This window comes from Eretmochelys imbricata, chromosome 2, assembly GCF_965152235.1.
Source record: "Eretmochelys imbricata isolate rEreImb1 chromosome 2, rEreImb1.hap1, whole genome shotgun sequence".
NCBI classification, from domain to species: domain Eukaryota; kingdom Metazoa; phylum Chordata; order Testudines; family Cheloniidae; genus Eretmochelys; species Eretmochelys imbricata.
This window is the reverse complement of record NC_135573.1, coordinates 25,919,586-25,933,372: the sequence shown is the minus strand read 5'-3', so window position 1 is coordinate 25,933,372 and position 13,787 is coordinate 25,919,586. Positions and strand designations below refer to the sequence as shown.

General features: G+C 41.8%; 1 protein-coding gene across 1 annotated transcript in view; it reads right to left on the bottom strand.

Annotated features, from left to right (window-relative positions):
• The window catches only part of EXT1 (exostosin glycosyltransferase 1), a 269,259-nt gene extending 255,822 nt beyond the window's left edge, over positions 1-13,437 (bottom strand). Inside the window, exon 1 of the mRNA XM_077809861.1 lies at positions 11,595-13,437. Coding sequence (XP_077665987.1) covers positions 11,595-12,556 — 962 coding nt within the window. The 5' untranslated portion in view covers positions 12,557-13,437. The remainder of the gene's footprint in view (positions 1-11,594) is intronic.
• Between the last annotated feature and the right edge of the window lie 350 nt (positions 13,438-13,787).

The window sequence follows — 13,787 nt, the reverse complement described above, 5'->3', positions numbered from 1 at the left end:
AGGACAGATTGCTGAGACCCTAACACCACTTCCACCCTTGCAATCTGCACCACACACTGCAAGATAGCCACTAAACAAGGCCTGAGCTACACCTACAGATAACCGAGTCTGTTCACACACAGTCGACCCCCTTTTTCATTTACAGAGAACATGAGCTGTATCCTGCAGGAGGTGCAGCTCAAACACCTACACACACAAATCTGTAGGGGAGAGGGTTGTTCCACTGGTGCATGCGACTCCCATTAACAAGGGAGCATCCAAATTTATCGAGGAAAGCAACAACACCTCCCCTTCAAATTCCTCCACGTGTTTCCCAGCCAGCCCACAACAAATCTAAGATCCTGCAAGTTTCAGAGTAACAGCCGTGTTAGTCTGTATTTGCAAAAAGAAAAGGAGGACTTGTGGCACCTTAGAGACTAACCAATTTATTTGAGCATAAGCTTTCGTGAGCTACACTCTGATGAAGTGAGCTGTAGCTCGCGAAAGCTTATGCTTCAATAAATTGGTTAGTCTCTAAAGTGCCATAAGATCCTGCAAGGATCCTTCAAGGCTCAACACAATCTCAGCCCAACCCACGGCTCATTTCTGCTCTCCCGAGCTCTGCTCACTCCCTAATTTCCTCCCGGTCCTCCTTTCACCAACCCCTCCCAGCCTCACACTTTCACTCAAGCATTCCTCCTCCTTTCTCCTATTAACACAAGACATTCCATCTTCTCCCTCCTTCCGGGAACCTTTCCCACTTTGTTCTCTCTAACACGCCCTCCTTTCCCTGAACTGCTATCTAAGATTGTAAGCTTTGGGTGGCATCTTATTCCACATCTGTAGAATATCATGTACCTTTTTTACAGCCCCAAATAACTGATTAATAACAAACCGGGACCCCCCAAAGGAAGTGAAGATTCAGTTTAATGTAACATGCCCTGCTGTGGGAGAAGGAAATGTTATTATAATAAATGGTATCATAGGTGCTGAGGCACACATCCCCAGAACTAAGATTGGGCTTAAATTGGTGAAAGTGAACAATAACACACATCATGTGACTATGTTTACAGCAAATCCAATGTTTTCAGAAAACCTCAAGTATATAATTACAGTCTATTACAATTATGCAAAGAAATAACATTACAAAGAGGCCTTCTCATTTCCCATTCTTAGCACTGAATACTTTTGTTTTTGAGCCAATCAACTAAATTAGCCCTAATTCTGTTTCATTCAGACACACAAAGAGTATATTAGAGAAAAAAGTGAACAAACAGGAAATTCACTTAGGAACCGGCTTTTAGCTTTCATGTGTTTCTGGACTAGAAATTGTCATGGGGAAAAAAAGTTAACTTAAATAAGAACAGCTTTACTGAATTTATTAATGGCATTGCAAGGTCACATGGAACATTTACCAGTTATGGAGATGCCGATAGCAGCTGCAAATGTGACAATGATTTAGTTGGGGATTGGTCCTGCTTTGAGCAGGGGGTTGGATTAGATGACCTCCTGAGGTCCCTTCCAACCCTGATATTCTATGATTCTATGAACATCTGGTACAGTTTGAGTTATGTGGGGTGAATTAAAAATTGTATATACTTAAAGGCAATAAAGTCATCCCTTCCAACACCGTGACCCAAGACAACTCTGTCACAGATGAAGCAAGCAAGGGAATCTAAGTTTGGAGAACATCAGTTACTAGAAGCTGAATAAAACATCAATTATCTATCCTTGCTTCATTAAATATTCGTTGACACAGTTGATGCAATAATTAAGACTTGACCCTGAGGTAGCACTTTACAGATCTCAAAGTGTTTTAAAAAGGAAAGCAAGTGGCATTCTCCACTATTTTGAAGACTTGAAAACTAAGCCACAGTGTGGCGAAGCAACTCATTCAAGGTCACGCAGCAGGTGAATGACAAAACTGGGAACAGAATCCCAAATCAGGTCTGCTGACTCTTATCCTTTGGACCACAGTGATATGGAAGGAATAAGTTGGAAACTCATGACATACCATGTGACAGCATTACCAATGCAGTGCAGTATGGAGGGAAGCTGGAAAAAATCTAATGTACTTTAATATGAAAAGGGAGCATGATGAATCCAACATTAAAGCCTCCACTGTACAAGTTAACACAGCTCAAAAAGCCACACTAGATCCGTCCCATGACTCTTTGGAAAGGACACGATTAGGGAGTTAAAGAGGTATCTCATTACAACACCAGAGCAAAAGAAACTTTGATCGAAACCTGACAGCCAATGTTAATATTTAAAAGTATCCAAACAAGATACATTGGGAGAGATAAGTGGCGAATACACTACATTTAAAATGGACAAAGAAGAAAGACGTGCCACCTTCCTTCTGTTATTGTACCATCCTAGGCTTCTTTGGCTGCTTTTAATAATATGTTTTGTTGTTCAGCAAAACCACACTAACCAAAATTCAGATCTCAATCAAAAAAAGTCTGCTTACTGAGAACACACATATAGGCTCCTGTCGAGAAAAGCAGTGAGACACGTACTATCCTGAATCAGGGCCATACACATTCAAATATTGCTCCCTTTTTCACTATGTCCTTCAAACCCTTCCTTAAAGCCAGTTTCTTTCATGACTTTTCAATATATGGATCTCCTCTTCTCGGATATTGACACCTAAATTATTGCCCATATAATATGGCATCTAAGTTAGATTATAAGGCTTTCAGGGAAGAGACTGTTACCATAAGTGCTTTATAAGTTTTGTATAAATCTACAGCCCCACATTAAAATAAAATGAATACTGAAGTTTTTAAAAACCCATTAGACAACAATAAAAAACAAAGACAAATATTAAATAAGTGTTTTCATCCCAGCCAGCAAGATGAAGGGGTGAGGAGAAAGAAAGACTTCAGAATACAGTGTGAACTATAACAGGGTTTTGTTTTAAAATGAAAATATCCTAAAGTATTTGCTAATGTGGAAAGCTGTGGAACCTTAAATATAACCTAAAGTTATACTCATGCATTCTTCAGTGCTAATGTAATCTGCATAGGATATGCAACAGACACACAAGTATTGCATCATCACATTTAAATATAGCCAAGTCCTGTGGAAGAGAAATCAGTCATCTTAATGGTACAGAGCATGCTATTTAACTTATTTTTTAAAATCTCTAAATACTTGCTTGGGTGCCTATTGATTAATTTCTCTGGTTAACAGAATGGTTTGTTTATCAATGACCACAAAACTCCTTGGATATTCAGAGAGAAACTTTGTAGACAGAAAGAAGAGGCGACAGTGAATACAGTTAATGCTCCAGAAATCATCATATTAACAGCCAGTCCTCTCCACACCCAGCCTTTGAGTAAATAAGTCTTTCATTCTCTTGCTATGCAAAGTATTTTCTTTTAAAACAAAATGAATGGTGAGGGGAGGGGGTTGGAGAGTGGGTGGTGTTTTTAAAACTTTAACTACAAATATCTGACACAGATGCTTAATTATCCTAAGCATGGAATGTAGGAGTAACCTCACACTGGGGTTCAGAATGATTTACCTACACAGGAGCAGCCATACTTAATCAGACTGATGGTCCCCCTTCTAGTTAACTACCTTGTGACAACCAGTGGTTGCTACTAGATACTTTGGAGGAAGGGGCAAGAAACCTTCCAGCAGATGACTAGGGGATAACCCTCACACAGGGAAAGTTTCCTCCTAACCCAGGTAGTTAAGAGTTTGGTTTCAGGCCTGAAGCATGATGGTAATATGTATGTATACGCCCATTCACACATGGAATCTTTTTCAGAAAAGGCCTCCCATGTCTGTTAATGGCTACAAATGGAATGCATGTATAAAAATCTCCCCTCCCTAGGAAGAAATAATCAGAGAATACAGTGCCTTCCATAATGACAGGTTTCAGAGTAGCAGCCGTGTTCGTCTGTATCCGCAAAAAGAAAAGGAGTACTTGTGGCACCTTAGACACTAACCAATTTATTTGAGCATAAGCTTTTGTGAGCTACAGCTCACTTCATCGGATGCATGTAGTGAAAAATACAGTGGGGAGATTTTATATACACAGAGTACATGAAACAATGGGTGTTACCATACAGACTGTAACAAGAGTGATCAGGTAAGGTGAGCTATTACCAGCAGCAGAGCAGGGGAGTGGGGGGAAGAAAGGGGAGAGAGACACTTTTTGTAGTGGTAAGCAAGGTGGGCCATTTCCAGCAGATGACAAGAATGTCTGAGGAACGGGGCAGGGGGAGTAGTTTTACTTTGTGTAAATGACACATCCACTCCCAGTCTCTATTCAAGCCTAAGTTAATTGTATCCAGTTTGCAAATTAATTCCAATTCAGCAGTCTCTCGCTGGAGTCTGTTTTTGAAGTTTTTCTGTTGAAGAATTGCCACTTTTAGGTCTGTAATCGAGTCACCAAAGAGATTGAAGTGTTCTCCAACTGGTTTTGGAATGTTCTAATTCTTGACATCTGATTTGTGTCCATTTATTCTTTTATGTAGACTGTCCAGTTTGGCCAATGTACATGGCAGAGGGGCATTGCTGGCACATGATGGCATATATCACATTGGTAGATGTGCAGGTGAATGAGCCTCTGATAGTGTGGCTGATGTGATTAGGCCCTATGATGGTATCCCCGGATAGATATGTGGACACAGTTGGCAATGGGCTTTGTTGCAAGGATAGGTTCCTGGGTTAGTGTTTTTGTTGTGTGATGCGTGGTTGCTTGTGAGTATTTGCTTCAGGTTGGGGGGCTGTCTGTAGACAAGGACTGGCCTGTCTCCCAAGATCTGTGAGAGTGATGGGTCGTCCTTCAAGATAGGTTGTAGATCCTTGATGATGCGTTGGAGAGGTTTTAGTTGGGGGCTGAAGGTGATGGCTAGTGGCGTTCTGTTATTTTCTTTGTTGGGCGTGTCCTGTAGTAGGTAACTTCTGGATACTCTTCTGGCTCTGTCCATCTTTTTCTTCACTTCAACAGGTGGGTATTGTAGTTGTAAGAACGCTTGATAGAGTTCTTGTAGGTGTTTGTCTCTGTCTGAGGGGTTGGAGCAAATGCGGTTGTACCGTAGAGCTTGGCTGTAGACAATGGATCATGTGGTGTGGTCTGGATGAAAGTTGGAGGCATGTGCTATGCTTACCTACATGCCTCCAGCTTTCATCCAGACCACACCACCCCCCACTGTTCCTCAAAAGTTCTTGTCAGCTGCTGGAGATGGCCCACCTTGATTACCACTACAAAAGGTACCCCCTCCCCACCCTGCTGGTAATAGCTCACCTTACCTGATCTCTCTTGTTACAGTCTGTATGGTAACACCCATTGTTTCATGTTCTGTGTATATAAAATCTCCCCACTGTATTTTCCACTACATGCATCCGATGAAGTGAGCTGTAGTTCACGAAAGCTTATGCTCAAATAAACTGGTTAGTCTCTAAGGTGCCACAAGTACTCCTTTTCTTTTTTCAGAGAATCCAGAGATTTCCTGTCTCCTAACACAAGATTAAACTGTGAATGCTTATTAGTAGTAGTAGTATGCCAGGACCAGTCAGGATCAGTAGCCTGCCCCCAGGAGCTCACTATATACATAAATGAGACCTCTAAAGTATGGGCAGGGGAGAAGGAAGAACAATACAAGCCGAGCAATCAAGGTGAAGAGCATTAATTTTATGTTTTTCTTGTTTTCCTTGTTCTTAAAAAAATAGCTATAGTAAGGGATGGGCTGGGTGTGTATAAGGGGGAATGGTTAATAGGAACAAGAAAGGGAGAGGCAATATTGAGGGCCGCATGAAGGAAAGGACAGAAGGGATGGGGAGGTGGACTGTGAAGCAGGTGTAGAGGCAAACAACCAAACAGCAGTGAGAAATAAGCATCCAGAACCAAAATATAAGGAAAGAGTTTCACGGCATCACCATTGTCTGAAAGTTCAGAAGGTGCCATTGCTGCAACTGTCACCTCAGCTCCCAGCGCCTACCTGTGATCCCAGGGACTGACTCCAGCTGGAAGTTTCGTTTTCCCACCTGGCAGAAGAGGCCCTGGCGTCCTGGGAGGAGGCCTCAGAGGGAGACAGTCTGGCCCCAATTCTACATGCACATTTCTACATGCACCATTTTCAGCACAAACATAACACAGAAGAAAGAGCGTATTAAAACAACATCTTCAAATGTCTCCGTTTTGTGGGAAACCTGGTAAATGCCAACGCCCACTTATATGCTGCATTTTAAAGAAAAGCATTTTCAATCAGCAGTATGAAGATCAGGTAACTGGAAGTTGATAGGACAGCAGTTTGATGGGGATAGCAGCTGAGCAGCTGTGATGCTCCGAGAAAATGCCCAGGATCCTTCAGTGGCTCTTGAACTTCTCCAAATCCACAGTTTGGAGAAGCAGCCTACTGGTTATATCAAATCTATAGGCCAACTCTGGTCCTATTGAGGTCAGTGGCTTCAAACAGGAACAGAATTTGGCCCCACATGACCACTCAGCCTTTCATAAGTATCTACACTGAACTAGAGGATTTCTTACTCATTCCTAAATAGCAGCTTAAAGGGTGAACTGAAAAAACTTTTAAAAACAAATCTTATTTACAAGATGCCAAATCAGTAACAGAATTTATGCAGAGACTTAAAGGGGACAGATATGTTGACAATTTAATACAACATATTTGAAGCTCAGCTCCTCTATTTGCCTGCCAAGATCCAACTTTACAGTTTTGTGTCTCCCTTGTGAGAGATAAAGATATCGCAATTGCGTAACAAGACAGGAGTTCAGAAAAGGACTTAGGGGTTTGTACTGCTAATTCTAACAGAGGATACGCAGAACCCCAGACTCCATTCTTGGCAAGTAAGAAAAGATGGTAATGAGTTAAACATTTCATTTTTTCCCATTTTGTTCTTTATTATGCTTCATTATAACCTTCACGTACATAACCATAAAAATGTTTAGGAGTTCCAGCAGGGATTTGACAATGATTCTTTCAGCATAATATACATCTATATGTAAATTCCATATTGTATACTAAAAATGAATGGAAATTTGTATAGATACATTCAGCTATCCTAAGCATGCAGTAGGTTGGTGCTATCTAGAGAGATGCCACATATTTATAGGTGCATATACAGAAATCTAGTTAGATTTTAGCTATCTAGTCTGTTGAGCCTATATCCCATGTATTGATAAGGAGAGTGCTCGGCTGAATGTTTACAGGCCTCTAAAATGTCCCTCATTTCAGGCTCAAAGTAGTCTACATTCCACACCAATTTGGTGGAACTGATCCCACATCACTTTCTGTTCCCTGCATGAAACATTTCTCTGTGTCCCTTATTTTGGGTTTTGGCCACACAATATAGCCTGTATTTGGGCGTTGGCTGATTGACAGGTATAGCAGGCGAAGGTTTGAATAATGTCTCCCTTTGCTTATGCTCTGATCAGTTCATAGAGGCTACAAGATCCAAAATCGCTCTACATGTATTCTGTCTCATAGCTAATCTATGGATTTTTCCACTGTTGAAGTTTCCATCACTGATTCCACATAGGAGGATCTAATCCTTTTTACCATTGGTGGAAGATGAAGGGCCTGATCCAAAGTCCAATGAAGTCAGTGAAAAGCCTTCTATTGACTTCAGTCACCTTTGGATCAGGTGCTAAACATGAGACTCCCATCACGTCACTTTCTCCATTTTCTGAAAGATGTTAGGTCAGGGCTATCTAGAGTCAAAAAGGCATAGATAGGTTGGGTTACATACATTGCTATCTTCCACCTTAGAAAGATTTCAGTTTCTGGAAAATGTCTTGAAAGCTTCTGGCTACATGAGGACAGACATATAGCTTACATTTGTATCCTCTGTTACCTTTCTGACCACATCAATGGTAATATGTAATATTACCTTCCAAAAAGTAACTTGACATTAATTAAACCTACCCATGAATTTTGCTTTTGTTAAAAGATAGTGTTTAGTCCACCTTTAAATGGCCTCTCTTTAACCTTCAATAAACATGGCACCTGTTTCCTTCAATGTATGCACCTAACCATTTCCAAAAGTGGAAATTATCAAGCTAAAATTAAAAAACAAATCATATTGAAAAGGAATTTAAAAAAAAAAAAAAAGAATGGTTCTAATGATAGGCTATAGAAGTCAACCCTAATGAAGAGATTCAGGGGAAGAATACCGAAAGTATTTTTAAAAACCCTGTTTGCAATAGTCTAATCACGATAATGCAATTCATTTGAGTCTGCATGAGCTTTATCTGCCGAGATGCACAACTTTGATGAAAATTAATTAGCTCTCACATACAGATGGCTCTCTTAATAGAATTTATGAAGACTGAGCCAAATATGTCCCCCTTCTCAATGGAAAAAGGTGCACTTTCCACTTTACATAAACAGAGAAATCATCAGTTGATTTTTCTCATTTCTTGGAGGAAAGGGTAGGGGGAGAAAAGAGAGAAGCTCTATTCTGTAGAGATGTAGATCTTGCTTTTACCAGGCACTAAACATTTTGCTCCAGGAATAATTTCATTGCAAGTAATATCAATATTACCTTTTCTACAAAGTGACATTTTACACTGGAAATAAATGTAAATCATAACCTTACTCTGTTGATATGACATCATCGAGATTTTAAGTCCAATCATCTAGTTTAGCTGGCTTGACAAAGATTCTCCTTACAAAGATTACAGCCAAGCTCAAATCATTCATGATGCACCTTGCATGGATCAATACTTCTGGGCAGTGCACTATATGATGGGGATCATGTGATAAATATGAGCACAGAAACAAGACAGTATAAATGCCACAGCAAATTAAAAAAAGAGTGGCACAGAAGCTGACACAGAGAGTGAAATATTTGACTTGGCCAACTCCTCACGGACAAGCTAATCCGTTTCTAATACACAATTCTTGGAGAATGCACATCATTTTAAAGCCATGAGGACATGTTGCTTAATCCAATCCAAAAATTGCAGAACAAAAGCAGCTCAGTCTGACCTGCGAGTCATGTGAATATGAATTTAGATCTAGCGTAGGCCTAGTTTTAAAATCATTATAACAAATTCTTCTTTAACTGGTATAGCCTTGTGCAATGTTATCTTTCTCAGGTGCAGTTTCAGTTACAGCTAATAGAGGATTACCTGTTACAACATTTACATATACATATGTTATATATTCACATGTAAGAAATACTACTGACTGCCTGTACTCATAATTGCTTAAGGATGTGACCTTGTCAGATTTCATACACGGAACAGAGTCAGCTATGATCAGTATTTGAATGGGAGAAAAGCAAAACTCAGGATGCTACAGGAAGTGGTATTCAGTAGGTGGCACACTTTGCCATAAATCAGTACTGAATCAATGCTTCAGCATTGTACTAAGGGACAGCAATATGCTCTTGCAGGTCTTTCAGATAAGATATAAAGTTAAAAGGCCTTAACCATTTATGGTAATTCACTGGGGTATTAGCCCCAGTATCCTGACCACAATTCCAATTCAACAACTAAATTCAGCTGACCTAAATTTCCTCTGAATGCATCCGATGAAGTGAGCTGTAGCTCACGAAAGCTTATGCTCAAATAAATTTGTTAGTCTCTAAGGTGCCACAAGTACTCCTTTTCTTTTTGTAAATTTCCTCCTGCAATCTTAAATAACTATGATTATCTCCACATCTTGTCTTAAATTATTTCGTAGCGTTTCTGTGCAATGTTAAACAGTTACTGCACACGACCCCAGACAGAGTTGCACTTTCCACTGAAGTAGACTAGCAGGGATCCCTATACTTCTTAGATATGAAAGACTACACATCAGGTGTAGTTTTTATTAATGTTAATGTGTACTATAAGGTGTGTGTTGTACACTCCTTAATGAAATTGACCTGCATAGACACTGTAAATAATACAAATTCAGGTTCCCACGTAATTCAAGTTCCCAATGGTCAAACCTTTGACTGGTATTTTTTTGTGTTTAAAGAATCTAATAAAACTTGAAACCATAGTGAATTCTGCAGAATTCAGCAAGGTGGCTAAAAGACATGAAAAGTGTAGACTCTCTCAGATTAAACAAGCATATGCCAGAAATCTCTGAAGGCTATAGGCATTTACTCTCTCTCTCTCTCTCACTCAATGTCTTATGAACAAGACATCAGTTACTATCCACAATTTAAAGGAAATCCCAGTTCATGAGTCAAATGTGTAAACACTTTGATTTGAGCTACACAATCTGGATTTACACCAGTAAGTTATTCATACTAAAAATGTATCAATTTTCTATGCTCAGAAAGTGAACAAAATAAAAAGCCAATAAGTATTTGTGAAGCTTCAGGTGGCTCTAAAATAAGCAGTAAGTGGATGACATTCATATCAAAGAAAGCACAGAGCTTTCCTGGGTTTCAGCATTAGCTAATTAATTTATTTCAAACTTTGTGACTAATGGCTGCAAGAGAAATTGGCAGCCAGTTGGAAATTTTGGTCAGCATTAACATCATTGTAACTTCCTCATTACCTTCTTCCAGGATTATTTTTCTTCTACACAATATTTCACAATCCATTGCAAACTCTTCCAGCCTTTAGCAGTTCCTGATGCAGCTCTAGATTGTACTAACTCAGCAATATAAAGCTGCTCTGTTTCTTAAAAACTTTTGTTACATGGAAACAGACTATGCTGTTTTTGCATGGGAATATTTGCTCTGGAGCACACACAGCAGTGATCAGCATTTAAATTAACAGTTTCAAATTGACTAGTTAGTATTGCCATTCTACAGAGGTCATTCCTGTACAGTGATTTTTCAGCAGCTACATATACAAGTTACATAATTGCAAGGGATATTTGGGGAGAACAGTAACACAGTACCCACCTAAACCACCTGCTTAAACTTGCCCACAGCAGCAGTATGCAAAGCACCAAAAGAAGAAAAGTAATCAAGGTGTTACACAGAGTATACAGAAAATGTTCCTAACCACTAGAAAGAGTTATCAAGATGGGAAAAAATACCAAGGGACTTTAGAATCAATGGGGTTTTCCTCCTTTACCCATTTGTAGCTGTCTGATGCAAGAGAAATAAGATTGTGAGCTACCTTACTACACCCCCCTCCACAGATCACAGACTCAGTCCTGTCATTGGACTTGAGAAAGACAAGACTGGGTGCACACACACAAACACACACACACTCTCCACAAGTCATCAGCTCTCTTCGAGCTTTGTCCTAGGTGGTTAACTTCAGGGCTGAGAAGGAAGAGGACGTTTGCCCTGAAGAGACAAAATGATGAATGAATGGTGGAGCCAGATACCAGAGTAGCCTCGAGCAGCATTTCTGTTGCAAAGCCAATGAGCGAGCATACAGGTCATCAGCTCCTGGTCTAGCTAAACCCAGGAGAACCTATAGGACTTTGCATTCCATTGTAAATATTTTCCACAATGAGGTGCTTCCACCCCTCTACTGCCCCTATATCTAAGTAACTTACTAAACAGCTGGAAAGAATTTCAGGGCAGGAAAAGAAAAATCATGGCTTTCCTGTGGCCTGAAAGTATGTAGCACATTTAAAAATGCATATAGCTGACAGCTTCCTAGAACACGAGAGGCCAGAAAAAGCTGGCCTAACCTTAGACACGCAAACACAAAAGGGGAACTGGTCACTTACTTTTCATATTCGGTGTTGTCTCTATCGCAACGCGAATCCTTGTGCTTTTGCCAGTCTTTGCCATGCTTGCAGGTGGTCAAGAGGACAACATCCTCCCCGTTATGGACGTGATATAAGGCATTCCTGGTGTCTGACCCTATCCCTGTCAGGTACCTTTTCCCCTTGAATACCAACATGTACTTCCTGAGAGGAGGGATGGTGTTAAACCTTAGAAATCCCTTCTCCCCTCCTGTCCTAGGATGATCCTTAGAAAAGAGCGGAATAGAAACATCGAAATTCGGTCTGAAGTTTTCAGTACTGATGCTAGCTTTAGCCAGCATCGCCTGGCCAATATCAAACCCGACGTCTTCAGTGTAATCGGGCCAGGTGCCGGAATATAAATTAAAAATTAAATGATTTCTACCATTGTTCCACAAGTGGAGGCTTTGCACTTTCGATCGCAGGTTGTGCACGTACTGGGGTGACAACTGGTCTCTGTCTAAGGTATCCAAGCTCAGGACAAACAGGCAAGCTTGGCTCGGATCGGAAGTGTAAAACCTGGATCCCTCGATGGCTGCTAGAATGTTTTGGTAACTTTCGGCGATTTTCTCCCCTTTCTGCTGCGGGTACACGTAGACTTTGAAGCCGTTTTTCTTGCAAAGGGTGAAATCGAAGCAGGACTCCATGCGGCACTTCTTGCCTTTGTAGACGCTGGAGTTGGCGTCTCTCTTCTGCCTAGGGGAAATGTGCACATTGTAATCCTCGTTTTCCAACTGATCCCAAGGAATGAAGGGGCGCAAAGCGTCCGGGAATCGGGGCCAATAATGATCCGGGCTGGTGTGGTGCAAGCCATTCCTGCTACTGTGCTCCTCTCTCCTGCTTTGGTTTCTCGCTGCCCTGAACTGCAAGCCTCCGAAGTAAAACAAAAGGACGAGACAAGTGCCAGCTGAGAGCAGGATGAAATAGCGTTTTTTGGCCTGCATGTGTCCTATCTGGGTCAAGATGATTGTAAATAAACACAAGGATCACCCAAGTTTGCCAATCAACACTTTCAGCTCCAGTCCGCCATCTTCCCGCCTGCAAAGACTTCAAACTCTCTTCTACCACCTTCTCTTTATTCCTTTCCCAAAGCCTTGGACTGATGCAGCGCATGTGGGCGATTTCTTTAACTTTCTCCCCTTCTGTCTTTCATCTTTGGGTCGCACAATAGAGAGAGAGAGAGAGAGAAACAGCGAAGGCGAATAATTCACGCCCAGCACGAGTTTGCAGGGCAAAGGGCTGGGAATTCTCTTGCATGCACACACATACAAACACAAATGAACTAAGCACCAAACCCAGTTCCCTTCACCTCTCAATCAGTTGCAAGACTGAGTGTTTCCCCTCCCCCACTCTCTCTCTCTCTCTCTCTCTAAGCGTTGCAAACGATCAAGGTACAGCAGCAACTTCAACTCATCCAAAACACTCCCGCAATAACCAAGCCCCCCGGTTCCAGAGCAAGTCAGCAGCAGCAGCTCACAGCCAGCGCCGGTTCACACAGCTATCATGATCACATCTTCCAGCTTGAGCGCCGTAACCTTACAAATCCCTGCATTTCTCTTTATTCTTTTCTGCAGAGGAGCTCCTAGACTCGGGTGCTGTTTACCCCTCTCTCCGCGATCTCTGTGAATGGCCCCCGGGATGGAACCAGCCGAAGCAGCGAAGATCCTCCTCCTTCTTCCTCCTCCTCTTTGCCCCCGCCCCCCGTCAGTCAATGAGGTGCGAGCTGCCGAAGCACAGAGGAGGCTGCCTGCCCCTGTTCGAACGTCGCCGATCGCAGAGTTCGATCTCCGAACGTTACCCGGTTCTGAATGTTACACTTACACATTCCATTCCCCGACACCACAGCGCTGACCTCATCCATCCACGCAGCCCGCTCCCCCATTGGCTGAGCGTCACGTCCGGGGTGGGCGGTGCTTCCGCTGCACCCATTCATAACCCCCCAGCCGGAGGGTACAGTGTTGCAGTAGTATGTTAAATGGAAACGCTTCAGGGACGGGGTTTGTGAGAGCGTTGCTGGGTGCCCCTCAGGAAGATGCCTATTTAAGAGATCGCCCACAATCTAGGGCAGCTTGCAGGCATCTTTGGGGCACAGTCACCCCTCCTGCCCTTTCCCTGGCACAGCACTGATCAGCGATCGTCTAGGGGGGACTCTCTAGGCTTATGTTAAACAGCTTC